The following is a 27,931-nucleotide window of genomic DNA, read 5'->3' on the forward strand; positions in this document are numbered from 1 at the left end:
TCTCATCCTTTCTCCCAGCAGAGTTTGGTGAGCTGGGAAGTGAGGCAGCAGAAAAGGAGCTGTTAATAGGGGCTGAAGGGTCTCTGAAGAGGAAATCAGCGCTCCCTTCATTCAAGCTACCAAGCCTCACCCCAAAGGAGAAAGGTATTGCTGTGGCAGGAGTCATTGGTCTGTTTTACCCTCAGAGGATGATTTAGGAGAAAATTGCTTTTTTCCCTGGCAGGTTTCCCCTGGACTCCATCAGGAGCATTTTCTGAGGTCATGTTGCTGTCCCAGCCTTCAGCAGAGCTCAGACAAACTCTGGGAAGGGCTGTGGGAGGCTGGCAGCCCCTGGCCACTGTGGAGAAAAACCCCAGAGAAACACAGAAGAAAATCTGAGTTCCCCCTTTCCCATGGAGATAGGAGCAGATTTGATGCTCTGTAGGGTTTTTTCTTCTTCAATATCCATCTTTCATGTCTCCTTCTTCTTATGTTGCCTTGACCATAGAATCATTTAGTTGGCAAAGACCTCTAAGTTTACTGAGTCCAACCATTAACCCAGCACTGCCAAGGCCACCACTAAACCATGTCCCCAAGTGCCACACATCTGTTAAATCCCTCCAGGAATGGTGACTCCCTGGGTATCCTCCTCCAGTCCTTGACAACACTTTCCATTAAGATATTTTCCCTAACATCCAAACTAAACCTCCCTTGGGGCAACTGGAGGCCATTTCCTCTTGTGCTATTTGATCCTCACATCCTTGAAATTCCACAATTCAGTTTTGCCCCCACATTTAGGCTCGGCCAGAGCTGTGACAGAGTCTCTCTCTGCTCTGAGCTGTTCTGCTGCTTTAGCTGTACCAGGGCTGGGCAATGCAGATATTCCCCATGGATTTTCCAAGATCCACCTGGATCTGTCACACCACACCCACGGCTGAACAGGATTCCTTCAACTCTTCCCTGGGGGATTCTCCAAGTGGGTCGTCAAAGGAACCGGAGATAATGAACCATAAAGGACTCCATTAAAAATACTTTCTGGTGTCCTGCAGGGATTTGTTTTCCATAAAGCTCTCAGGGCTGTTGTGAATGAGCCTGTGCCTTCTCTCTGCAGCCCCACAGTTCGTGGAGGAGCTCATGGACCAGGCTGCGGCCGCCGGGCAGTGCGTGACGCTCTCGTGCCGGACAGCAGCTCTGTCCTCCCTGCACATCGCCTGGTTCAGAGGTGACACTGCCATCCCCACAGAGTCCCTGACAAAAATAAAGCTCTCAGCCACATAGGGCTGCAGGGAGAGCGTTAAACACAGCTGGCAAGGTACTTATCTGTGCCATCTCCTGCTTTGCAGATGGGATCCCCGTGCAGAGCAGCAGCAGGATCCTCATCTCGTCCACGCTCAAACACTTCCAGCTGTTAACGATCCTCTCTGTTCATGCTGAGGATTTTGGGATTTACACCTGTGTGGCCACAAACTCTCTGGGCTCAGCATCCACCTCTTGTGTCATAAGAAAAGCAGGTGAGAGAAGGAGTAGCTACAAAAGTAGGTATTTTAAGTAGTTCTATCCCCAAAAATGTAACCTGGGGTTAAATCTCTGCACATGGGTCCTTCTGCAGAGAAAGATCTCTCCCTTGCTCTGGTCCACAGCCTCTGCAAAGTTCATTCCCTTTTCTTCACTCTTTATTTGTCTCCTGGAATAAGAGCCACTCCAAGACAAAATCTTAGTGTTGAGTTTAAATTAGGGATTAAATTGCTGTTCCACTAACTGTGGGTATATACATGTATACATTAAAAAATGTATACATGTTTTATATATATATATAAAATTAAAATCTGTAGCTGAGACATGCTGGGTGTAAAGTTCTGTGTCACAGCAGTGCTGCTGTTAACACTCCTGGGGTTTGTGCCTCCTCTCCACAGAGGTTCCCCCCAGCCCTCCACCCCCTGACATCGTGGAGGTCTACAAGGATGGAGTGCAGCTGGTTTGGAAACCTGTGGAAACCAACACCCCTGTCCACTACACTGTGCAGTGCAAGACTGAAGGTAAGCAGCTTTCCTTGTGCTTTGCAAGGAACATCTCAGTTTGGATGATCTCTTCACCAGCTGGATATTTTATTGTTATTCAGAAACAGCCTGATTTAATTCCCCAGTTTAGAGTTAGGAATTGGATTCATACAGCTGTCATTTAACCATCTAAAGTCAGGGGTGGTGCTGGTTAAACCAGCCTGGAATTGGCATATTCACACCAAGGCTTTGCTGAAGTGTGAATCAAACAAGGCTGTGTGGAAGCTGCAACCAAAAATTGAGCAGCTACAGGAGAAAATGTCTGGTCTGATATGCAGCTCTGAATAATCTGACAAAATTAGACACTAATGAAACAGCACCATCCCAGGCTCAGGCTTTCTTGGAGAAAGATGATTTATCAAACAGGCAGTTTATCCTCTGCTGAACAGCTGTGCTTTCTTTTCCATTGGGAAAGAAATATGGAGGAAGCTTAGGGCAAAGAGCCAGGACAAAATAACCAAAGTTTGACAAAAGTGCATCACCCCTTTGATGTTCTCTTTTGAGGCTTGGTCCAGAGGCTGATGAAAGTCAAGAGGATCATTTAATAATGGAATGGTTTGGGTTGGAAGGCACCTTAAAAACCATCTAATTCCAGTCCTCTGCCATGGGCAGGGACATCCCCCACTGTCCCAGGCTGCTCCAAGCCCTATCCAACCTGGCCTTGGACATTTCCAGGGATCCAGGGGCAGCCACAGCTTCTCTGGGCACCCTGTACCAGGGCCTCACCACCCTCTGAATAATAAATTCTTCCTGACATCTAATCTAAGTCTCTCACAGTTTAAAGCTGTTCCCACTGGTCCTGTCACTATCTGCCCTTGTCAAAAGTGAATGTTTTCCTGTTTAGTTACAAAAGCTTTGTATCAAATCCCCAAGGCTGTTCTGCCTCTCTTGGGATGGAGTTGCTGTTGTTATATGTGCTGTCTGATAGCAATTCCTGCTGCAGCCATACAAACACTGCCCTTTGGATTCAGCTGTTCCCTGTTCCTTCACTTAATTTTCCAAACAAACAAAAAACATGGACACTCCCTTCTGGACTAGCATGGGCAGCAGCTTTCTGCCCTTTCCCTCTGGAGCTGGTGTGAGTCACTTTCCCCCAAACACTCCTTTTATTTTCATTATTCCTTTAGACACAACTGCAGGAGAGATCTGGGGGAGGATACAAACACAAGTCCTTCCAGTTAGGAAGAAAAATAGCATCTACAATTTTCCACTGTGTTCTGTGTATTTGGCAGGAACATGCAAAATCCTGCTCTCCTGAACACAGGAGGATTAAGATAATCAGGAATAAATTCCTTGTTTTATCCATTATTTGAAATCAGGCTTTTCCATGCTCCTTCTGCACACTTTTTTCTCTATTTCTAAGCTGTATCTGCTCCTTCCCAAACAGCCCCCAATTCAACCAGTACCCTGTAAAATCATTGATACCTTGGATTTGGGGGTGAATTTCTGCTTATCCAATGGTTTGAGGCTCTTTGCCAGAGTTTAATTGAAAGGAATGGAATGATTTATTTTAATCTCAGGCAGTTGCAGGGAGTTGTGTTCAGCCTTGAGCACAGCAGCAAAACAGAGGACACAGCATCCTGTGGGAGGAATGCTGATTAAATGTTTGCTGGGGATTCTCTCCTTCCTATGAATAATGAGTCCAGAACATACCTACAACTCCAGTTCCATGAGAAATCCTCTGAGTTTCATACAAGCTGAATAAAACTGCCCATGTTTCAAACACTGGGCTTGCTGGGATGGTGTTAGTGGATGGTTCTGTCCAGGAATCAATCCTGCACCTCATGGTTTCAACTGGATTTTAAAAATTGTGATTTATCTTTTGGTTGGAGTCCTTGATATATATTTCCAGTACAGTTTAGTGGTATGAATTAGATTAAGAGAAAAAAAATACAGGAAAATTTCACCACTCCTCTGTAACAATATTGGCAAGACTTGGAATTATCAGATATAAACCAGCTAATTTTAGAGGAGAATAACACAGGTACAGCCCCAAAGTTGGCCCTGGTAAGTTGGTTTCTCCACATTCCCAGCACATGAGCAAAGTTGGTAGGGGGAAAAAAAAACAAAAAGCACAACAAAACCCCAAATCTCAAAAATCCTCCAACCCATTGTGACCATCTTAAAATGAGTCCTGATCTCTTTTCTTTCCAAAGATGGAGAGTGGACAACTCTTGCTTCTGACATCACTGACTGCTGCTACTATGCCAAAAATCTGCCCCAGGGGTTCATCTACCACTTCAGGACAGCCTGCACCAGCAAGGCAGGGACAGGACCCTACAGCCACCCCTCTGCCAAAGTGGAAGTCACTGGGAAGGATCACATGGGTAAGACCAAATGCCAAGAAAACTTTGGGATTTTCCTGCATCAAACCCACTGTGGGCCCAGAAGCCAAGAGCAAGTGGATCAAGGCAAATTGCACTGGGCTCAGGGTTGTTTGGGGGTTTTGCATCTAAAATTAAAATATTTTCTATTTATTTTCCAATTCTGGACATACAGGGGAATAGGTATAAACATATTGAAATCCCTATTAAGATAACATCATGTACATATAAACCATGTGTAACTATATAAAATTTAATAATAAAACAAAAACCTGGGAACTGCAGATTACCTGTTGAAGACACATTTTTGATTTGAGATTATGAGGAAATGGGTCTTGTACAATAAATGTTTTACTGGAGGCATTTATCTACTGATAAATTTGTCTACAGATCTTGCACTGCTGAAAACTCTGGACTTGCTTATATTACAGACTAAGTCCTAAATTCAGTAGTTAACTTGTCTGTTCTGGTGTTTTCCATTGGGAATTATTGTCCTGTGGTGAATTTTCCAGCTGTATTTTGTCTCTGAAGTAAAGAAATCTCGATTTACTATTTTTGTCACCTGCTTGACTACTTTGTATTGCACACATGTTTTTAAAATTAAGAGATCCAGGGCCCCACAGCAAATATTGCAATAGCAAAGGAAATGTCCTTTCTGTAAAGAAACAGAAGGATGGTCTAACTGGAACTGCCTCCCAATGGAGAGGATTGCTCTGTAAAAATCAGTTCACAGAGATATTTTTAACTCACCCCAAGTCCTCTGCTTTCCTTTTTCTCATGATTTGTTATCATATCTCAGTGTGTTCAGCTTTTCCAAGCAGATGCTTTAAAGGGATGCTTTAGTATTTCAGGGAGTGCTTGGACACAACCAGAACCAGAGCAACACAACCACAAGAAGTTCCTAATTTCTTGTTTTTACCATATCCTGAGGATTTGTTGTGTGAGAAAATAAGAAGCAGTGGCTAAGATGTTTGATACCATAGCACACACAGAATCCATGTAATTCTGTCTGGAATATCAGGGTGTTTTTGGGGGCACAGAGCAGAATCTGTTGCATTCCAACAGCACTGGGTGCCACAGCTGGAACATCTGGAGAGAGCTCTGCTTGTTGCTGTTCACAGATGGCAGGGGAGACCAGGGAGGCTCCAGCTCCCACTCAGAGCTGTTTCCATGGAACCCCTGTCCCTTTGTCCCTGCAGAGCCTCGTGCTGCCACCCAGGAGCTCCCATCAGGTGCCCCTGAAGAAGAGAGTGAAATGATCACACCTCCTGAGCCCTTCCCCACCTACCAGACCTATGCCTTCCAAACCGAGATCAAAAGGTAAAGAATCCAACAGAGCTCTTAATGACCCAGAGGGAAATCTCATGTGTGATGGAGCAGTTCTCCTACAAAGAAAGGCTGAGAAAATTTGGTTTGTTCAGCCTGGAGAAGTTTTGGGGTGACCTAACTGCACCTTCCAGAACCTAAAGGGAGCTTACAAGAAAGATGGAGAGGGACTTTCTATAAGGGGATTTAGGGACAGGACAAGGGGATGGCTTGAAATGGAAAGGGAGTGGATTTAGATTAGATATTAGGAAAAAAAAATTGTTCCCTGTGAGGGTGGGGAGGCCTTGGCACAGGTTGTGGCTGCTCCATCCCTGGAAGTGCTCAAGGCCAGGTTGTTTCACCATCCTTACTGTAAAAAAAACCCCTCCTTCATCATATCTGGTCTAAACCAACCCTTTTTTAGTTTAATACCATCCCCCTTATCCTGTTGTAACAGATGTGCTGGGCAGGGGGGCAGACACTTAATTTATCATGAAATGAGCCCAGGGCTAACAAAGTTTCTTGTCCTTGCTGCACCAACCTTTGCAGGCACCACTTCAGTCAGGGTGCTGGGATTCAACTTGCTCTGCCTAGAAGAAAGACACTGATTTCTGTTCTGTTCTCTGGCTCTCTCCTCTCCCTCCAGAGGAGTTCAGCTCTCACTCCTGTAATTTAAAGTGACTGCACAGTTTAAAGACACAGGAGGGTGTGCAAACTGTGACAGTAGATGCAGTAACTCCCCAGCAGGCAGAGATGAAAAGACAGCATGGGATCCTGGTGGTTTTAAAGAACAGAAGAGAAGCTCAACGTGCCTTTGTGTTCCTTTGCGCCAGGGGCCGGTTCAGCATCGTGCGCCAGTGCCGCGAGAAGGTGAGCGGCAAGACCCTGGCTGCCAAAATCATCCCTTACTGGCAAGAGGACAAGCAGGCTGTGCTGCTGGAGTACCAGGTGCTCAGGAAGCTGCACCACACGAACATAGCCCAGCTGAAGGGTGCCTACGTCAGCCCCAGGCACCTGGTGCTGATCCAGGAGATGTGCGTGGGGCCAGAGCTGCTGCACTCCTTGGCACTGCGGTAAGGGCGGCACTGGGAGTTTGCACCACTTGATCAGTGCTTTGTCTCAGTCTCTTCTGCCTTCACTCAGAGCCAGGATTAAAAAAAATACATGAAGGAAGTGGATTTTCTCACGTTCAGGCTTGGTTGTTTATTAAAATTTATCTAAAAGTACAGAGAGTTCAGCACCACTCCCAGCTACCAGCTAAAAGTGAGCAGAATGGAGAGAGATCCAGCTGCCCCAAGGTCTCCTAAAGCTGAGCAGTCCAATAGAGCATTAACACCTATATTATTGATACTTTTAACCCAATAACCAGATTCCCATGACCCTCAGTGCAGCACTGACTGACCAACCAGAAACTGCCTGAAACCATGGAGAAGGAGGAAGATGAACACCCAAAGAGAAACCACCCAAAATCCTCATCCTGTCCCACACCTATCACTATATCATAAAAACCTCAAATTTAAAACCCTTCACCATGTGAAATCACACACTTCTATTTAACTACACACCTGTGATTTTAACTCCATCACCCAAATTTGGAGCCTTCTCCAAGGCCTCAGGTCACAAGCAATGTTCTACAGGGGGTCAGTGCCAGAAAGCACAGAAAGCTCAAAACCCCCAGGTTTGTGGGCTCCAACAGGAGGGAAGAGTTTTCTATTGGGAGAAATTTCTGTTGCTTTCTTCTGACAAACTGGATCATCCCTCTCCACCTGTTCTAGCATGCTGTCATTGCACACAGGATTTGTAAAGTGTTTGTTCTGCATCTTGTGAGATAAAACAATGAGTTCTCCACAGCAGGACAACTCAAGGCCACCCAGCTGAGATGATGAAAGCAGTTTAAAGTGGTTGATGTGAAATTCTGTCTCCCACAATGTGGTACATGAAGGGTTTCCTTACACCAACACCTGTTAACCCCAACACCATAACATGGACATTACTGTGGGTCAGGAGGATTCACTGCTGCTCACAGTGGCACAAAATGGATCTGCTGAAATCCTGTGATTAAAAAAGAGGGAACTGTGGGCATCAAATCTGCTTTCTCTCTTTCAGCTCTACAACATCCTGAAGTTGTTGCTTTTGTAAACCTGACTCACAGGATGCAACACAGAGCTGATTTGCTAAATTAGAGTTGTTTCTTCCTGACTCTCAAGGGTCTGAGGGGATCAGAGCCCCAAGGGAGGGTGACAGTGGGTGCAGAAAGGCATTTTTGGGCATGCAGACAGGATATTTGTGTTTTCTATCCCCTCTCTCCCACCAGGACATCGTACTCAGAGGTGGAGGTCCGAGATTACCTGTGGCAAATCCTCAGTGCCACCGAGTACCTCCATGCACACAACATCCTGCACCTGGACCTCAGGTCTGAGAACATGATCATCACTGAGCCCAACCTGCTGAAACTCCTGGATTTTGGGAATGCACAGTTCTACGCACCAGACAAATTTATTTCCATGGACAAGTGCTCGGACTATGTGGAAACCATGGGTGAGTAGAGCTCAGTCACAGCCACCTGGGGCTAATCTGCAATCTGTGATAAACAGAAAGACACAAACACTGGCTGAGGCAGCGGGTGGTCCCAGCAAGAAGGGTGACAGTGTGAGTTTGTGGGAGCAGTGAGGGGTCCCAGCTGTCCCACTGCAGATCACAGAGCTCACAGCAGCACCACTCTGGCTGCTAAACACATCCATTTATCCAGGGATAAAGCATTGGTGCCATCTGCCCAAAGGTTCTCATGGTTTCACTGCAATCAGCAGCCATGTGGAAGCTCCTGGGAGCTGCCTCCTCTTCCCTCTTGGGAAGGCAGAAAAGCATGCAAGTGTCCACTGCCTTTGTGCTGCTCTCTGTGTGTTGGAGAGGAGCTTGCCTCACACCAGTTTACTCTTCCAGCTCCAGAACTGCTGACAGAGCAAGGAGCTCTTCCCCAGACTGATATCTGGTCCATTGGAATCACAGCCTTCATCATGTGAGTCAGCTGATTGTTCTGTGTGCTGTTAGTGGCTTTAAAATCACAGTTTCAGAGAGTTAATCTCAGCTTTGCCCCTCCTTTGGCCATGCCATGGAAAGCTGGGAGATGGAGGGGGTGGATGGGCAACCTGTGTCAGGCCCTCACTGCCCTCACAGGAGAATTTCTGCCCAATATCTAATCTACAGCCTCCTTTTTAAATTTAAAACTGTTCCCCCTTGTCCTGCCACTACAAGCCCTTATCCAAAGTCCCTCTCCAACTCTCTTTAGGCACAAGAATGGGCTCTAAGGTCTCCCTGATGAAATATCTTCCTTCTCCAGGAAGAACAATCCCAATTCTCTCAGTTTTCCCCCAAAGGACAGGTGCACCTGGGTGGCTCCTCTGGACTCTCCCAAGAGCTCCACACCCTCCTCATGCTGGGAGCCCAGCTGGAGGCAGCTTCACATTTTCAACTCTCTTCTCCTGGGCAGGTTGAGTGCCAACTACCCCGTGAGCTCGGATGCCCCCTGTGAGTTCCTGAGGACGGCCAGGAAGGGGAGGCTGAAGCTCACCCGGTGCTATGCAGGTCTCTCCGGGGGAGCCGTGTCCTTCCTCCAGAGCACCCTGTGTGCCAACCCTTGGTAAGGTTTGTGCTCCCAGCAGCACATCCTGGGTGTTGCCATGTCTCCATTTCCAAGGAGCCTCCTGGCACAGCAGGGATCCCTGGCTGACCCCTCTCCTCTGTCTGTCCTAGGGGAAGGCCGTCAGCCTCCGAGTGCCTTCAGAGCCCCTGGCTGCAGGAGACAGGTCTGGACAACAGGCAGCAGGCACTGGTCACCTTCCCCACCACCAAACTGAGGAATTTCCTCATGGATCGGGAGAAGAAGAGGGGCCTGCTGTGCTCCAAGTACGGCCTTATGGTTGCACAGTGACGTGGATGTGCTGACGGATGGGAATCGCCTCCCTGTGCCCTCCTGCACTGAGGGTTTGGTACCAAACCCTCCTGCCGAGCTGTGGTGCAGCAGCTGAGCTGGGGGAGCTGCTCTCTGCCTGGCCCCACTGTGTTTTACCCGTGTGTCCTGCCTGCCACACGCTGTTTCTGTGGATGTGTGACTCGTGGGGGGAGCAGGGACACTGGGCAGTGCAGGCAGCAAACCCAGCAGTGACCTTGCAGCGTGCAGGTTTTGTACCACTAAGAGACTTTGGCACTTTGAGGCTGAGCTGCTCTTCCCTGGGGAGCAGGGACACATCTACCTGGAGCTCCTGGCAAAGGCTGAGTGTGTTAATTCTTCTTAAAAATCCTGAAGTGTCACGTTCCTCTTTGACCTTCAAACCCTGCTTTCCTCTGCAAAGGATGGTGTTGGCTGTGTCATTGCTTTGTACTTCAGTGTTCCTTTGAGTTTCTCTGCAGTGATTGATGTATGCCTCAATTTTCCATGTGAGCAGCAGTAAGAGGAGGCTTTCTCAGAGCTGTGTCTGGCTGTGTTTAGAGGAAGGAGAACTGGAAAACAGTCCCTAATGTGTTACAGGTCAATAGAAAAGTGAGGCTGTTTATCCAGGGATGCTCTTTTCCAACAAGTTTAACCCATATTGTTCCAAAATTAAAGATGGAGCATTGTGACTCCTTCCCTTGCTGAGCATGCAGAGCAGGAATTGAGACAGAGAGCAGAACAGCTTTCCCTGTGCTGTGGAGAGCAGGCACCAACTCAGTGGATTGCAAAATTTGGAATGTTGAAGTGATCTTGTCTTCACTGCGTGCTACAGGAGGGCTTAGGGCCAGATCTGTGCTCAGTTCTCTGTGTGGGGAGCAGAGTTACACAAGACAGACACTGCACTGAGGGCTGCCCCCAGGAAACCTTTCAAAACTCTGGATCCTCTTCTTTCACAAATCCAGTCAGGTTTTTGTTGGCACAGGCTGGTTCTTTGCTCTTGCTGGTGCACTTCGGGATGGAAAGCTCAGTGCCAGGGAAAAACCTATCTAAACATAAAACTTAATTGTAGATTAACTATTTGGAGCTTTCATGCTCTTCCATATATGACTCCTTTTATGCTTCTCACAATTGCATGCATTTGAGCATGTCTGAGCTCTTTTATAGACTCAACACTGGTTAAATCAACCATTCTGAAGAGCAAATAAAGCCAGATTTTTCTGCTTAATCTTTGCCATTACTTTTACATCCCCTTCCCAATCCACATTTGTGCAGCACGTCCCTCACCCCTCAACTCTGACCTGGGCCTGTTTTTGTGACTAGATATGATTTGGAAAGGTTTGGAAAGGTCACCTGGGCTCTTTGTAGACAGTATACACTGGGAACCACTTCCATGCAAGACATCCACATGAAAAATCTTTTTCTTAAAGCTCTGGAAGGAAAAAATCACTTGGTCAGGATGGGATGATGGCTCTGAGCTGCCCAGCTACCCTGAGGCATTCCTGGCCATGGTCTGCTCTTGCATTGACCAGAATGTGAGAAGGACTTCAGAGGAGTGAACCCATGGCTGATAAAAAAATAAGTGAGAGCTGTAGATGGAGCATGGAAGGAATGAAAAGGTGCTGGAACTGCTGATGGAAATATCAGCTGCCACAGTCAAGCCTTACAGGTAGTTTTTGTTTTCCTTGGTTCTGTCACAACTTGATAGTTTCTGCCTGAATTTCCACCACCACCATGAGGTCAGGGCTAATGACCACTGTGACAGGCTGGGATAGTTTGCCCTCAACATGCAGTTACATCACCCTGTCCTTTGCAGAACAAAGCAGAATCTGGTCCTGATGTTTGGACATGTGAGAAGATGTTTGAGTTTCACTCCTCAACCACAAATAATCTCCAAAGTCCAAGGTTAGTGTCAGCATTAAAATCAATCCACTGTTTTCCATGCAGGAGAAGCTTGGATTTAACTTCTGTAAGGAAGTGGTGAGAGCCCTAATTGTTGAAGGGTAATAAAGCAAAGCAGAGCTTGTAGAGCAAAAAGTTTTATCCTACACTGATCCAGCAGATAAAACATATGTTTGAAGGTTATAGGGTCACAGTGGCAGTAGCCCATAAGGGATTGAGGTTCCTCCATTTGGAGGCTTCATCTGATAAAAGAAGGGAACCATAAACAAGACAATTTGAAAACCCCAAGGAAATTCTTACGTCTCTGGAGAGTGTATTTGCTGCTCTCTGGCTTTTCAGGGGTTCACCACAAGCTGATGCCATCCTGCCAATGATACTTCATGTGGAAAATAAATGATCAGCTGCAGGGTGTGACCAGACAAGTCTATGGACCTGTCACCTATATGCACCCAACCAGCCCTTTTCATCCCCTTACGTCTCAATTTTCCTCCCCAAATCACCCAAATCCCTCCTTTTTCCCCCTTTAGTTCCTTCCCCAAACATTCTGTTATAAATCCTGTGCATTCCCAAAAGGGATGTCTCCCCTGCCTTGAGATAATCTCCCTTATCCCAGGCAGTGATCCAGAGATGACACATCTCCATGGGAGTCGTGCCAGATGCTCTGCTGGGGCAGCCCTGGGAGGAACCTGGACAAAACCCTTGTTCCTTGGAAGGCCTGAATTTGTGTTCCCACCTGTCAGTCTGACCCTGTGCTCCTCTTGCTTTCTGTGGGCTGATGGCCCCCAGGATGGGAGTAGCCTGACAGGGCAAACTTTGTCTCTCTGTGCAAAGCTCCATCCAATAAGCAACAAAACAGCACAGCAGCAGCACATGAGGAGGAGATAAACACAAAAGCCACAATAAACATTGAGCAAACAAGATGGTATCAGTGTTGGCGCTGCACGGATCTGATAACCACGGGATCAGACAATTTGTTCCATAGGGGACAGCAGAACAAACAGCCCCAGCTGGAGTGCCCAGGTTAAAAGCGAGGCCGGTATCTGAAGCGAATGTCACGGACAGGCTGCATCGTCCCGAATCCCCAGCGGCTGATGTCTATGGCTGGGATCTCCTCCTCCCCATCGACCAGCTCCAGCTCAAAGTGACTCAGCATCAAGAACACAAACAATTTCATTTCAGCAGTGGCAAAGAACCGCCCGGGACAGGTGGAAACTCCTGCCCCCCAAGGCATGTTGACAAATTTCAGCTTCTTCCCGTTTCTGTAGAAATCTTTCCTGGTGCCGTCTGGGTTTATGAAACGGTCGTACTTAAATTTGTGAGGCTCCTCGTGGATTTCTGGGTTCATCTGCACGGAGATGTGTGGGAACAGAGCCACCCTGTCCCCCTTGCGGAGGGTGAGCTCTGTCCCACTGCTTGTCCTCAGGCAGGTGTCCTCCAGGACAGCTCTGACCAGCAGTGGGGCCGCCACCAGCCTCAGGGTCTCCTCCAGAGCACTGTCCAGTAGAGGAGTCTGGTTCAGCATGTCCCTGGTGACAGTAACTGGGGGGCTCCCTGCTTTTACTTCCTGCCCACTCTCCCTGGAGACTTTATCCACCTCATCTCTCACAGCCTGCAGAGCCTCTGGATGTTTCAGCAGATACAAGAGGAGCCAGAAGGCAGTTGGGCCCGTGTTGCCTTGGGATGCCCAGAGGAGCATGAACATGAAACGATTCCGCATGTACTCGGGGACACCGTTTTCTGCCAGAAGTTGGTCTTGATCACTTATCCAGCTACTGATATTGTCCTTCTGCCAGACCTTCTTCACAGACAGCGTGTTCCAGAAGTGTCTCTTCAGCCTCTCAGCTTCTCTTTTGTCCTTGGGAGACAACAGAGCAAAGGCCAGGCGAGGGAAGAGGCGGTCGTACTTCCGAAACTCCTGGAAGAGCTGGTTGGAGTGGAGGCGATCCTGCTCTTCAGCCTTCTCCTTGTTCCCTGCTCCTTGAGGGGGCTCAGTGCCATACAGAGCCAGATACCCAGCTCTGAAGACAATGTTGTAGCAGTAGTGGAAGAGGTTTTCTTCTTGCCACACCCTCTTCTCTCCCAAGCTCATGTTGAAAAGCAGCAGCTTCCGAAAGCTGTCCATGGTGGCTTGTGTGAGGACAGTGAGGCCATCTCCCATCAGGTGCTTTGTGCTTGAGGTATGAACCACGCTGTGAGTGGCTTCAGTGGGCTTGTAGCCAAAAACACGCAGGACCAGCTGAGTTGCATTAGTCCTAAAGTCCAGTTTAGCTCGTGATTCCTTCACAATGGAGCCAAAGCAGAAGGGATCCATCACAAAGGTGAAGTAATAGCCACCGATCAGCACCGTGAAAACATCCCCGTGTTTCCTCTGCATCCTTTTGAGAAACTCTGAGCTGTCCTTTTGGAACTCCAGCAGATAGCCCAGCCAGGGAATGGTACCTTTGTCCAGGGGTGGCTCATTGGGTCTCTGTCTCCGAAACACACCCAGGACATAGAGCCCACCGAGCAGTGATGACACCAGGGCACAGAGCAGAATCACCCAGAGCGCCATGAGAGCTCTGTGCCCCTCTGGGAGCTTGGACTAGAGACAGGTCGGGGCAGGAATGTGCATTTTATCCGCCCCCAGCAGCTGATGGGCAGATACAGAGCTGCCAGCTTCTGTCCTCATTGGCTGTAAGTGTTTGCCTTGGCCCTGCTCCACAGTGAACTTGTCCTGGGTGAACAGAAGATTTTTAAGGTGGAAGGTATGTTGGAATCCTATTGGAGTACTAGGGGGATGGGTTTTGGCATGAGGCAAAATTCCCTTCTCTAGGCTGCATGGAGCCCAGATTTTGTAAGGAGAAGGTTCAGAGAATCCCACTCTGTGATTTCTGCCTTTAAGACCAGGCTGTGGACACCTGCTGAAAAAAATGAAACCAAGCGTGGATGCTGGAAATAAGCACAGGACCAAGGGAAGGGGGTCACAGCTGAGCTGACCAGGTCTCAAAAGCCAAGAGAAGGAAAAACCTCTGATATTTTGGTGTTCTCCACAGCAGGAGTGTGCCAGGAGGGCTTTGCCAATGAACAGTTCAAGTGCTACTGCTCTGTGTGGGTGCAAAGCAAAGCAGTTGAGCTGTCCCATGAGTGAGGAGAGCTTGAGTCACCACATTTGGCACTGGAGGGGTCCAGAGTGTCCAACTGCCCCACCCAACCCCTGGCTAGGGAGCAGTGCTCATGGGGACCACAGCACTTCTGATTTACCCACTTCCCTTCTCCTTCTCAAACTCCCATTATCTCTCTCCAGATAGGGTTGGGGACAATGCCAGGGACCCTGTGTCCCTCCTGGCACTGCTCCTCTGGGTGCTGCCAGCCTCATCTACCCAGACTGTCACCACAGCTGCTAGTGCTTGGACCTCTTCTCATGCAGGATGGAGAGTGACCTTAACTCCCCTCCATTTCCTCACCTTTGCTCTTCCCTAGAGCATCCCATCATAAGTCTTCCACAGTCCCAAGAGCCTTGCTCTGTCTGAGATCTCCATCTTCTTTTTAGCTTCCCAGCTGTTGTCCCTTTCCTCATTCCCTCCCGTGACCTCACCCATGGAGTGAAGGCCATATCATAGCATCAGCTAAATATTTATTCAGGCTTTGTTTTTTTTTAAGGAAAGCTCCCAACCTTACAATTTTGGAAAAACACTGTAGCAATGCTGGGAAGAAAAATAACAGCAGTGATCAACCCAAAGCCCTCCTCAGTCCTGTAACCTTATGTAGTAATAAAATAAAGGTGATGAGTGCTTTCTCTTAAATTAATAATTTTATTTGTATAACTCTAGGCAACTTTCAGTCTTAATAGGTTTTCAGGGTGGAAAGGGACCATTTCAGGTTCAGGAGCATTTGGGGTGAATAATGCCTTCAAATAAGTCAGCAAACTCAGAACCTTGAACTTCAAAGCTGCACTGGGTAATAAGGATTGACCATCAGCTCTCTGTGCACTTCTGTTCAGGCCATGCTCTCACTCTGTGGTGATTCAAAGCCAGTGTGACAAGTGGTATTCATGGATCTGTATTTTATCTTGTCAAACTGGATCTTGGAAGGCAAATACCTCCACCACCGTTCTGCTGAGCACACTTTTTATCTCTTTCTCACTGATTGTTACTGGTCTGGACTTTGTTCTGATCAAACTGGTCTCAAACCAGCTGAGGATTGAACTGATCTCTAACCCAGGCTCTGCCCCTTGGAAAGTCACAGCTCCCTGCTCAGCAGGTCCCAGTGTGGCCCAGCTCATCGTGACAGAGAACAACTCAGCTTAAAGGTGTGCAGTCCTTCCTTCAGTTCTATGTCCTGGTAGAAAGTGAGATTATCCTGGTTAAATCATCTGGGAAATGGTAAGAGCCAGGAGAAGCAAAGCCATCCCTTGGCAGTGCTTCTGGCCTGATGAGCATGGAAATCCATTCCTCAGCCCATGCCAGGGAGGAGGAGAATCTCTTCTCGAGTTCCAGACTGCATTTTTTAAGGCACAACATTGAGAAATCTCCTTCTTTATTTGCTACTGCCTTATATACTCCAGATGGCAACTGGGTTTTTCCCATTAGTGCAAATCCAGGACAATCTTTTCATAATAATTCTACTTCCAACAGAAACAGATCCCACATGTATTTTTCCAATCCCAGTATGGAAATTCCTCATCTCAAGGCTGTTGCTAGGATGAACTATCTGGTTACACAGTGCTGTGGGCTCACACCAACTCCGTCATGGGCAGGACTGGTAAAATACAGCACAGAGGGCACACACATAATGTAAATAATGTCAGTATTTATGATGCATTTGTGATGCTCAGCATTTCTATCTGAGCTGTGTATCTGCTGCAAGATGGGCTCGTCTGGGAGTCCTGGATGGAAAAGAAAGCTCCTCTCCTGAAAATGGCCTGAGGGATCTTCCACAAATACGCCCTGAACCGTTTCTTCACAAAAGCATAGAGCAAGGGGTTGAGACAGCAGTGGACAAAGCTCAAGCTCTCCGTGATCTGCAGGGCATAGTCCAGTTTCCTACTGCTTTCACAGCTCCTGATCACACCGACATCCTGCAGGGAGTGGAGGATGAGCACAACGTTGTAAGGACACCACAGCACAAAGAAGACCCCCACCAGAGTAAAGACTAAGCAGAGAGCTCTCCTGGAGCCAGGTATCTGCGAGGTGTTGAGGACACACACGATGCGGGAGTAGCAGAACGTCATGAAGAGCAAGGGGAGGAGGAACCCCAGGGTGTTTTGAATCACCCGAAAGACAACTTTCCAAAATAAGTGTTCCTGGCCATAATCCTGGGTGCACATGATGGTTTTGTTTTGAATTTCTCTTGTGCTGGTGAAGAGGCCATCAGGAATGGAGAGAGCTATGGAAAGGATCCACATCACCAACAAGACGGGGATGGAATTCCTCCACACCGTGGAGCTGTGAGGAGAGCAAGCATGAACTATCTGCAGATACATGTCCAGGCTCATGCAGCTCACAAAGAAGATGCCACTGTAGAAGTTCAGAGTGTACATGGCGTTTAAGAATGGGCACAAGATGTCCCAGGTGACCCACTGAGAAATGTGCAGAGCCCAGAAAGGAAGGGTCAGCAGCAGGAAGAAGTCTGAAACCACCAGGTTCAGCAGGTACAGCTCAGTCATCTTCTTTTTCTTCTTGATGTACATGAGGAGGACAGCAAAGAGGAGGGCATTCCCAGCCATTCCAACCAGGAAGATCACGGTGTAAAATGATGGCAAGAACACCCTGCTGAAGGAGAGCACCTCCTCTTTGGTGCAGGGGCCATAGAGCTCATAATCCTCCTCATCCAGGTACTCATATGGGTACTCACTTGAATTGGCAGCACCCAGCCACGTGTCTGGGGTTGTTGCTGTCACTCCTGAGGTTGTGTTTGACCAGTGGCTGCCTAGGAGCAAGGGAAAGGGATCAAAGTGTGGTTCCAATTCATACAGGAAGCAAACATCACATCACAGCAGGCTTTTCTTTAGTTCATAGAATCACAGAATGGTTTGGGTCGGAAGGGATCTGAAAGATCATTTTGTTCCACCCTCCACTGTCCCAGGTTGCCCCAAGCCCTATCCAACCTGGCCTTGGACACTGCCAGGGATCCAGCGAGAGCCCCAGCTTCTCTGGGCACCCTGTGCCAGGGCCTCACAGCAAAGAACTTCCTCCTAATATTTGATCCAAACCTACCCTCTTTCAGTTTGAAGCCGTTCCCCCTTGTCCTGTCACTCCATGCTCTTGTAAAAAGCCCCTCTTAGTCTTTCTTGCAAACTCCCTTCAGGGACTGGAATTTCATGGGTTTAAGTTTCTGTCACTGTCTGGTGAGTATTTTTGTCCTGAACAACTTGGCCTTAGCCTAAGCATGGGGATACGTGTATATGTAAAAACAACAAACCAAAACCCCAAATTAATTCTGCTTTCTTTACTCAGACACATAAAAATGAATGAGCATGGTTTCCTCTGACATAAATCACTACTTCCTCCTGACACTACCACAAGCTTTTAGCAAAGTTTTTGCCCTAAATGACAGGAAATCCACCACCACAGTTCACTGTGAGCTGCTTACATTCAGCTGGGTCACTACTGAGAAAGCAGCATCTCAATTCTTGGTAAAGAAGAACCTGCCATCAGCACCTTTATGTCAGTGGGGCTGCTCCCAAAGGGGAAATGTTGAACATCTCCCTGCTCCTGGGAAGACACTGACCCCTCTCCATGCCAACTCTAGGACAACAAGACATGGATTCTGGTAAAAGGCACAAGTAAGTGGAAAATACAGGATTCATAGGATCCCAGAATGGTTTGGATTGGAAGGGACCTTGAAGATCATCTTATTCCAAGCCTCCTCCCATGGCAGGGACACCTTCCATTACCCCAGGCTGCTCAAAGACTCATCAGGTGAGCACAGGTAGGCACCAGAATGCAGTCCTGACTTATGGTGAGAGGGAGAGATTCAGCTGGAAAAACATTGCTGGAATCAATTCTGCATGAGACAACCCCTGCAGTGGTCACTCCCTGGAACTGTGGGTGTGGGTGTCAGTGTTTAGATAGCTGCAGCCCAGATTTCAGGAAATGGTGAGTGATTGGGAGCCTCCTACTTTTGGGATCTGAATTTCAGGACAAAAGCTTTCACTGAGGAGCCCATTTCACACAGTAGAAGATGGGATTTGCCTGGTGCTGTTGGCACTTTGAAGGTTATTGAGGAGTTTAAAAATCAAAGTTACCCCTCAGATTCTGACAGCAAAACAAAAAAGTTTTGCAAAAAATTGTGTAAACATCCCCTCTATCCCTAACCACAATTTTTTTCAGCCATGGCCAAAGCTATCCATCTTTTCCCTGGGGCTCATTTTCCAGCAATCCCAGACGGGCCTGTCTGTGTAGCTCCAGCCTCTCCTCGAGGATCTGTTTCTCCCTGCAGAGATCTGCACCGCTCAGAAATGAGAACATGGAGCTGTTGGTCCCTGGCTGTGCTGTGCATCCCAATGAGGACATACCCCACAGTGGATCTGCAGGTTTTAGGGATGGCTCCCTCCCCACAAACACCCCAGGAAAAGGGGAGCCCCTCCACCCCACAAGCTCTGAGGGGATGTGCAGCTGTAAGGGGTGAAGCTCTGGACGTACCTGCTGTGGTCTCATGATTGAAATTGTTTAAATACTCTTTCCAGACAGTTCCAGGCAGCTGAAAAGAAAACAAAAATGGGTTTGAGCTGGATTGAAATGTTTTCGTGCTGTTCTTTGGCAAGAGCTGCAGAGCCCTTCAGACAGAGCAGTGGGAGAGCAGGGATCTGCCACGGGAAAGTGCCATAAAAAGGCTTGTCTAGGAATGAGCTTTTTGAAATTTCTTTTCTGTATCATATTTTAGAGGAAATTCACTCTCAGTTGTGACTGCAGGCTTCCAGGAGGAAACCAAAGCTGCCCACCCTGCTGATCACAGCACCACTCAAGACTCCTAAACACCCTCCCCTTCACATCCCCTCTGCCCACACCAACACAAACCATTCCCAACATTTGCATTTGGGTCTCTTCCAGCCCACAGAGATTCCTTTCCTCCCTCTGCCACATCCTTCTCCCTCCACATCAGCGCGGCACTGGTGTCCACATCCCCTCCCGTAGCTCAGAGTGGAAGGGAGAGCTGAGCTCTGGAATTAATCCCAATCCCAAACTGGCTACTTCTCAAAAACAAAAAAGGACTTTGCCAGGTTTTTTTGTGTAGCTTTGTCTACAAGCAAGCAGAAGAAAAGGCACTTACAGGAGCTGCTTCTCCTGCTTCCATCCTGCCCGAGGCTTGAACCAGGCTTTTAGGAACTTTTGCTGATGTAGGAGGACAGTCAGGAAACGTGAGCTCAGCAAAACCTCACTATTTTGTTTTTTTTTTGTTTTCCTGGTGCTGTGATTCCTTGGCAGCACTAGAAGAATGATCCCCACCCTGTGTTTTACAGCAGCTTCCAGGGCTGAGAGCCTGCTGTAAGAATCCATGTGTTTTCCAGGAAATCTGAACAACCCACGTGTCACCGGGATGCTGCAGGATCCTCATCCCCTGCCACAGCAGGAATTACCTCTGCCAAAAGTGTTTCTGGTTTATTGGAGGAGTTTTTGGGTGAGCATGGGTGAGTGGGTGCTCGTTTCCTCATCTCACCAACAAACAGAGCCACAGGAACACCCTGGCTGTGCCCCTGGGCCAACCCCAGTGCATTTTATACACCCCAAACCACTCTGGCAAAAACAGGAGCAGAGCAGCAGTGATGCCCACAGTTCTATATCCAACCCCCCTGTAGCAGGTGGATACACAAAGAGAAATTTCTGTTATTTTTACCCACTTCCATGTTTGCCACCATCTGCTGCTGCACTTAAAATACATCCTGTAATAAATATATATGATTATAATGTGTGTGCAACACACACAACAGCAGAGAGCAAGAAGCCACTTGCAGAGCTGAGACGCTGGAAGCTGCAGGTGACAGAGGTTTCATTAGGCCAGCAATTAAAATGAAATAAGTTTTTGTTTTTAATTGAGTTTCTGCCCTGAAGCAGAGAATTAAACGTGCCTCTGAGAGTCACTGGAGAAAGTGGCCTTCACTGTAATTTATTACAAAATTTTAACTCAATTTCAGGGCTGGTAATTGCATAGATTTTTTGTTTCCTTTCAGACTGCAGGGCCCTAATGGCTTTGGCAATTAAGGTAACCAGATTAGGGGTAATGGGCAGCACATTTAGAGAGATGTAGTGCTTGTCTGAGCCACTTTATTTTGTGCCACATGTCGGTGGCAGAGTGACCCTGCAGGAGCAGCAGCTCTGCCTTCCCCCAGCCTGGAGATGGGGAGGTACAAACACCACACAGGAGCACTGGGTTTAGAGACAAAAGGATTTATCTTTGCTGTTTTGCTCTGATGATCTGTTCTCAGATTTAGCAAGAGGTTTTAGGCATCTTTGGGACACCAGCAGATTCTTCTTCCTCTTCCAGAGCACAGTTTAAGACAGGAGCAATTTCTAGGTTGTCTTTGGGCATCAAAATCCTGGCACAGAGCGGGGGTAAAACAAGGTTTGCTTGAAAGCTGAAATATGGGAAAACATAGTCAATGATATAATTCAGCAGCAAGACAATCAGACTGAGGGAGAGCCAGAGAAACTGTGGCTGTCCTGGAAATGTTCCAGGTTGGACAGGGCTTGGAGCAACCTGGTCTGGTGGAAGGACCAGGCAGGGATGGAATGGGATGAACCTGAAGGTCCCTTCCAACCCAAACCATTCCATCGTTCTGACATCAAGTGGAAGCTCTTCAGCAAAGGACAAAGTAAGAGCCTAAATTTCAGAGAATCTCAGAAGGGTTTGGGTTGGAAGGGACCTTAAAGACATTTCAAGAATAGGGAAGATGTGTGCTGATGTCTTTACAAACAATTCCATGGTGAGGGGATGGGTGTGAACGGCTCTGAAATGGGGTTAATGTCTGTACCAACTTTGAGCCTGGACAGATTGGCTCCTGAAACAGCCAAATGGGGCCACACAACCCTGAACTTCTGAGCTTTGGGGTAAAATGACAGCTTCAAGGGGGGGAATATGTGGCAGGAGGTTCGGGAAGGCTGCACCTTCCTGGTACCTTGGCCAGTGGGGGAAGGAAGTTTGAGATAAAAAAAGGAGTTTGGGATAAAAGGAGGCTGCGCCCTCCAAAACCTCGAGAGAGAGAAAACCCCGCGGGCTGTGCCCCAGTGGCCTCTCTCCCTTTATCCCAATAATGCTGCAGAACTCCTTTGTGTCCTTCATGGCTTTTCCGAGCGGGATTTCCTGCACACATCCCATTCCCTGCCATGGCAGGGACACCTTGCACTGTCCCAGGTACTCCAAGCCCCAATGTCCAACCCGGCCTCGGACACTGCCAGGGATGCACGGACAGCCAGAGCTGCTCTGGGCACCGTGTGCTGGGGCCTCTCCACCCTCACAGGGAACCATTTCTCCCTGATATCTCATCTAAAGCTCTTCCCTTTTAATTTGAAACTGCCCGACTCTCACAGTGGGCAAACACGGGAGGTTTTTGAAGGGAAGAGCAGACAAGGGGCAGAAGGTGGCAGTAGCTGTTTTTGTGCCCGCAGACGGTGCCAGACGCGCTGGTTTGGGGTTAAACCAGAGTTCGAGCCCGGGGCTCCGCACCGCGAACGCGCGCACGCCCTCACTGAGGCAACGCCCCGCAGCGCCCCCTGCCGGCCGCCCCCCGCTGCCGCCCCGCCGCAATGCGGCGCGCCGCGCGTGACGTCACCACAGCCCCGCCCCCGCGCCCGCATAAGGAAGTTGTGGCCGCGGCCACGCTCCTGATTGGCTGTCGGCAGGCGCGCGGGCGCGCGGCACGCTGGGAGTTGTGGTCCCGACGGAGGGGCGGAGCGGAAGCGGCCAATAAGAGGCGAGGGGGGGGCCTGGCGCGGCAGACGCCGGCCGGTGTCGGAGCAGCGCGGTGAGAGCCGGGCGTGGGGCGGGCGGGACACAACCGGGGGGACACAGCCAGAGCCCTGCAGGGGGGTGCGAGTGCCTGGGGCTGCAGCGAGGAAGGGCTCCCATGTGGGGTGGAAGTGGTTGGGGCAGGAGTGCAGCAGAGGCCCCATGTGGGGGTGTGGGGACGTGGGGCGGAAGGCCGGAGTGCGGTGAAGGTGCCTGGGGCCGCAGTGGGGAAGAGTCCCCGTGTGGGGTGCGGGGGCCTGGGGCTGCGGTGGGGAAGGATCCCCGTGTGGGGCTGCGCAGGCGGAAAGCAGCCCGGGGGTACCCAGGGCCTCCCCCTTGCCCGGGAGGGATGCTGGGACCTGTCACCTTCCCACTCGTTGTCCTCCCTCGGTGTCCCCCGAGGGTGACACCGGTCAAGCAGGTGCCCTGACCTCCCTCTTCGGTGTCGGCAAGGTCAGGGCTGAAGGTCACAGAAACCCATCGTGGTGGATGAGTTGTTTCACTTTTAATATAATTTTCTTGTGTAAATCTCACCTCTGGTTGTTTCCTCCTCTGCTGAGTGACAGGGAACTCTTGTTCCTTTCTCTGATTGAGTCAGGGTAAAACTATTATTTACATTAAGCAAATACGAGGGGTTGTAGCAGGCGCAGAGAGACCAAATCCTTTGGCCTTGCAGAGGAAATGGTTTCAGAACCAGTCAGTCTGCTCACATGGGTGTGCACGAAATGCTGCATAAGCAGGGAGCGCAGCTACCTTTGAAATGTCTCTTCTTGCCTATGGTTACTGGCGCCTGCTTAATGAAATTCCTCTTGGTTTATTCCGAGAGTCTGGAGCCTTTCCACGTGCCCCTGAGCTGTGTTTTGCCGTTGGTGGTAAAACTGAACAATAGCAGTAGAGATTTTTCTAGCCATGCTCTCTGTGGTGTCACTGGCAGAAGTTGTCATTAACTGAGTGATGCTTATGCCGAGCACTGAGGAGGGAACAGGTCTTGGTGTAATCCGTGCAATTCCCAGCACAAAAAACTGGGAAGTTCTGGAGGATGGCATCACTTAGGTCATGATGGTTCTGTGAATGGAGCCTTTCTCAGGCTGCTGCTTTTCATTTTCCTTGGTGGAAGGTGAGAAGTCACCTGTGGATGACTTTTCCTGGTGCGAGTCTGTAGCTATTGAGGGCTTTAGGACTTGTTCCAGCTCCTCAGCGGTGGCTGTTTTCCATCCCTGTGTTTGCCACCAGGAATTTGGAATTACGTTGATGTGGGATAGGCTGTAGTGACTGAGGAGCTGCCAGGCAGGGCTGACCTTGTGCAGCAGCTCGTGCTTCCCAGCCCGACTGCTGTGGCTGCTGCTCTTGGCAGGGAACGAGGGTGGAGAAGTGAACTTTGCTGAGGTCAGAAGTGCCATAAAGGACCAGCCTGCGAAAGCCAAGCGGAGTGGTGAGGCATGGAATTCCTAAAAAGAAAGGCAGGCAGTGACCAAAGCTTTCTGTGGCTGCCTGTGAGCTTGTGGGGGGGATCACTGGGATCTGTAAAGGTGCAAAAACAGATGGGAGAAATTGTTGCTTTCCTGCTTTTTTTGGTTTTGTTTTGTTCTTTCCCCTCCTAGTAAGTTACAATCCTCCTTCCCAAGACTTCACTTGAATTAAACCACGTGTCCGTGGTGCCTGTTCTTATATCTCACTATCTGGATATTTGTGCCTGGTGGAATATGCGAGGGATTTTCTTTTCCCTAAAGATACTCTATATTTGAGGTTCCAAAACCTGAAGGGAGGCTCTTTGTCTTCACAGCCACCATGTCACCCAGCCAGGAACCCGTTTTCCCTGAGTATGAAACAGAGACCAGCCAGACCTCGAGGCTGTTAAATAAATTTAAGGAGACGCCGTTCGTGCCTATTGGTGAGTTCAGAGTGTTTGCACAATCGATGTGGGAAAGACCATTCTCTGTTCACAGGAAATCACTTAGGAATTACTTCCCCATAATAGTTGTTGTACATGAAAGAGGGAAATTAATGAGGTCTGTTACCTTAAATAAAATACTTAGAACCTACAAGTATAAGAAAAATCCCTAAACAAGCAAACCTTGAAAGGCTTTTTAGGTGAGGCTAGAAAACGTGTGAAGGTGATGCTGTCAAGGTTAAGGAGTGTGTTGTGTAGCTGTTCTGGAGCACAGTTCCTGGGAATTACGTGACCATTACAAAGTGACTTAAAAGCTATCAAAATACAAACTAGAAGGATTTAAATTACAGCCTGTCTGGTAAATGTTTAAGCCCTCTGCTGCCTTCGCTTAGTTTGTGTTTTTTTAGTAACTTTTATGTTACTAAAAGTAACATAACCCCAGCTTGAGGAAGTTCTTAAAGCTGTCAGCTTCTGAGGAGAGCAGGGATGAGCTTTTATCTGACACAAGACACGTTTTGATTTGCAGCCACCTTAAATGGAGAGCAGAGAGGTCCCTCGGGGTGAGCTGTTCCAAGTGTTTGCCAGCAGATTTCCGTCACTGCTTCTGTGGTCACTGGCCTTTGTCTCCACCTTGCTGGGCTGTACCATGAACTCCAGGAGTTCCAGTTCCCCGAAGCAGATTGACAGAACTCACCTTTGACCTTTGTCAAAGCTGGGCTGAAGGCCCTAAAACTCTTAATTGGTATTTAATGAGAGTGAATTAAGTGTTTACAGCTTCTTGGTGGCACTGGTAATGCTCCAGCTCAGGGAAGACAAGCTGCCCGTGCTCTGCTCAGTAAAATATACACAGCACTTAAAACTTGGCATCCACCTATGAACTGTGCAAATAATCCTAAAAATGGAATGAAATAGCTGGAATTGGAAGAGTTTGTGCATTTCTGCTGTGTATTCTGTGACAGCATCAGTGCTGGAGCTGTTTGCTCTGCTGAAGGATTATTGGTGAATTCTGGCCCTGGGAAAGAGACCTGGTGGAGCCTCCCTCCTCAGAGCTTGGGGACAGTAACATCTGACTTGTCCTGTCCTGGTGGCACCTGGCCAAATGTGACAACACCCAGAATAGCAACTGCAGCAGGGCAGTGGATACAGCAGGGAGCATCCAGACACTGGGAGTCTGAGCATCAGCCGAGTAGGGTCTTGGGTGTGAGTGTCCTTGAAGGAGTCCTGGTTCTGTCTGAAAAATATCCAGGGAATTCTGACACCTTGAGCTGCTCCTTTGGCATTTTAATGCTGGTGGAAATCTCTTGCTCTTCCCTGCACTGACTTGTGCCTTGAATGAGTTGGCACTGGAGTAAAAGCAGAGCTAGGATTTACCACTACACAAAACCAGAGTGATTAGACCAAAACGGATGAGAGAGAATGGCCTCAAGTTGTGCCAGGGGAAGTTTAGACTGGATATTAGGAAAAAAATCTTCAAGGACAGAGCTGGAATTGAAAAACTGTATAGATGTGACACTTGGGGACACAGTTTAGCAGTGGCCTCAGCAGTTGTGGAGGAATGGTTTGACTCAGTGATCTTGAAGGTCTTCTCAACCTAGAGAGCTGAGTGTTTTGTTTGGGTGGGTCCCTTCTCTCCTCCCAGTGATCTCCACTCAGAGGGATTCTCTCCTTGCCTTGCAGGGATGGGTGGCTTTTGTGCCGTGGTTGCCTATGGGCTGTACAAGCTGAAGCACAGAGGTAACATGAAAATGTCCCTTCACCTGATCCACATGCGTGTGGCAGCCCAGGGCTTCGCCGTGGGAGCTCTGACGTGCGGTACGTACGGAGTGGGAGCTGTCCTTGCCGCTGCCGAACCATGGAGAGAGAGCCTCCTGTGCCTCTCCCAGGGGATAACATGGCTGGGTGGAAGTATCCAGAACATTTATTTCAGGATGTTTGTGCTGGTGCTCACCCAGCCTTTCTGGAGTAATCTGATTTTATGTACTTAAATGTCTAATTTCAGAGTAGCAGTTTTGATTATGTCCAGGCATGGAATGTGAGGTTCTGCATCTCTGCCTCTTACAAGCCAAAAAAAAGAAAACATTCATGTGACATTAATATTTCCTTTATAAATATGTTACTGTTTCTGAATTTAATGCACTGGAACATCTACAGCATGTGTAGACCGTATTTATATGTATATATATTTTTTCAGGACTGGACCTGTGTCTCTGAATGTACAGGACACTACCCTTGGTCTGTACATCTCATGAAACACTGTTTGTCCATACTGCATTCCCAGCAGCAACAACAGAAAAGCTTGACTTTGGCCACAAAATCAACTAAAATTAGCTCAGGGTAGAAATTGTCTAGAAATTGTCTAGAAATTGTCTAGAAATTGTCTAGAAATTGTCTAGAAATTGTCTAGAAATTGTCTAGAAATTGTCTAGAAATTGTCTAGAAATTGTCTAGAAATTGTCTAGAAATTGTCTAGAAATTGTCTAGAAATTTTCATACCTAGTTTCTCTGTATATGAAGAATTTTGCAGTGTCCATCACTGCTATTAAAAAATGCAGCTGAGGAGGAAGGGAATATTCTATCTTGTTGAGAACTGCTCAGATTTTGAAACCCATCATTTCTTATTTTAACACAATTCCTTTAATTGTGGTTTTTTTTGTTGTTTTTTTTGGTTTTTTTTTTTTTCTGTCCTGCAGGCGTGCTGTATTCCATGTTCCGGGATTACGTGGGGAAGCCCAAGGAATAGTGGGAAGCTGTCTGAAATCCCTGTCCTGGTGGTGGCCTGTGTACTGCAGCTCCCAACCTCCTGTCGAGGAAAACAAATAATACATGGCATTAGAGAATTGTTCTATTTTGTGTATGGTACACTGTGCTGGACCTGGCAGCCTCAGAATGTGCCCTGGGGGTCTGGGTCTCTCTGATTGACACCACCACATCCCAGTTTTTAGGGGATATTGTGGAGTGCAATCCTCCTATTTTTTTCCCTTCAACTCAGTCCTAAAACTGGTGACTTCTTTTGTTATTGCCCCAAACCATGATGTCTGAGCTGGCTTCTGTCAGGGAATGTTAATTTTCTATCCTCTGCCTCCAACTTTGTAACTTAGAAGCTTCCAGTAGCACTAAATGACTTCTAAAATATTGAGAGATATATAGACATCTATATTTTTTATTTAAGGCACAGTATGTTGCAGCTATTTAAATGTTATATTTATTCATTGTTAATGAAGGCACAGGCTCCCTATTTTTGCTATATCAGACCCTTGGATTATATTTTGTAACTTTATTTACAGTGTTCTTCTGAGTAACATCTAAATGTAACATTTAAAATACATATTGTGAAAACTAAACCTTAATTTGGTGGTTTAATGCTTTTAAAGTGTTTGATCTAGCTGATTTCTGCAGTACTGTTCCCCACAGAAAATTTTAAAACCTCTAAATCTGAAAAGCCCCCTATCGCCTTTGAGGTATTAAAATCCATGTCTGTGAGTTATTTTAGAGTCAAACTCCTTGTACCTCCAACAGCAGTCACAAAAATAAAGCCAATTTCTAAAAAAAGCACCTATTCTCCTGTTAGCTGACATTCCATGGTTGTGATCTCAGATGTTACAGACACCACGAGGTACAAACCGCA

The 27,931-nt window shown here is 47.9% G+C and overlaps 4 protein-coding genes across 5 annotated transcripts in view; 2 read left to right on the forward strand and 2 right to left on the reverse strand.

The window, feature by feature from the left end:
• Positions 1-10,814, forward strand: part of OBSCN (obscurin, cytoskeletal calmodulin and titin-interacting RhoGEF) — a 165,378-nt gene extending 154,564 nt beyond the window's left edge. The window contains exons 106-116 of the mRNA XM_033070065.1: positions 22-144; positions 1,091-1,201; positions 1,323-1,490; positions 1,893-2,015; positions 4,193-4,363; positions 5,560-5,680; positions 6,499-6,738; positions 7,980-8,203; positions 8,606-8,681; positions 9,153-9,302; positions 9,416-10,814. Of these exons, the coding sequence (XP_032925956.1) occupies positions 22-144; positions 1,091-1,201; positions 1,323-1,490; positions 1,893-2,015; positions 4,193-4,363; positions 5,560-5,680; positions 6,499-6,738; positions 7,980-8,203; positions 8,606-8,681; positions 9,153-9,302; positions 9,416-9,593 (1,685 nt within the window). The 3' untranslated portion in view covers positions 9,594-10,814. The remainder of the gene's footprint in view (positions 1-21; positions 145-1,090; positions 1,202-1,322; positions 1,491-1,892; positions 2,016-4,192; positions 4,364-5,559; positions 5,681-6,498; positions 6,739-7,979; positions 8,204-8,605; positions 8,682-9,152; positions 9,303-9,415) is intronic.
• A 1,690-nt stretch (positions 10,815-12,504) lies between these two features.
• Positions 12,505-14,058, reverse strand: LOC117005795 (7-alpha-hydroxycholest-4-en-3-one 12-alpha-hydroxylase). Its single transcript, XM_033077836.1, has one exon. It carries the CDS (start codon positions 14,041-14,043, stop codon positions 12,514-12,516), a length of 1,530 nt encoding a protein of 509 aa, XP_032933727.1. The 5' UTR covers positions 14,044-14,058; the 3' UTR covers positions 12,505-12,513.
• Positions 14,059-15,317: 1,259 nt separating this feature from the next.
• ACKR2 (atypical chemokine receptor 2) lies at positions 15,318-19,926 on the reverse strand. Of its 2 annotated transcripts, none has more exons than XM_033069702.1 (3): positions 19,743-19,926; positions 19,115-19,172; positions 15,318-17,399 (listed from the first exon to the last, which is right to left on the reverse strand). In XM_033069702.1, exons 1-3 carry the CDS (start codon positions 19,764-19,766, stop codon positions 16,282-16,284), a joined length of 1,200 nt encoding a protein of 399 aa, XP_032925593.1. In that variant the 5' UTR covers positions 19,767-19,926; the 3' UTR covers positions 15,318-16,281. The 2 variants fall into 2 exon arrangements, with proteins under 2 accessions (XP_032925593.1, XP_032925603.1); XM_033069712.1 differs by lacking the exon at positions 19,743-19,926 and adding an exon at positions 19,490-19,503.
• Positions 19,927-22,327: 2,401 nt separating this feature from the next.
• HIGD1A (HIG1 hypoxia inducible domain family member 1A) lies at positions 22,328-27,858 on the forward strand. Its single transcript, XM_033065112.2, has 4 exons — positions 22,328-22,431; positions 24,199-24,306; positions 25,984-26,118; positions 26,997-27,858. The coding sequence occupies exons 2-4, from the start codon at positions 24,204-24,206 to the stop codon at positions 27,044-27,046; spliced, it is 288 nt and encodes a 95-aa protein (XP_032921003.1). The 5' UTR covers positions 22,328-22,431; positions 24,199-24,203; the 3' UTR covers positions 27,047-27,858.
• Positions 27,859-27,931: the final 73 nt, after the last annotated feature.

The sequence above is a fragment of the Catharus ustulatus genome, chromosome 1 (genome assembly GCF_009819885.2).
Source record: "Catharus ustulatus isolate bCatUst1 chromosome 1, bCatUst1.pri.v2, whole genome shotgun sequence".
Classification (NCBI taxonomy): Eukaryota; Metazoa; Chordata; class Aves; order Passeriformes; family Turdidae; genus Catharus; species Catharus ustulatus.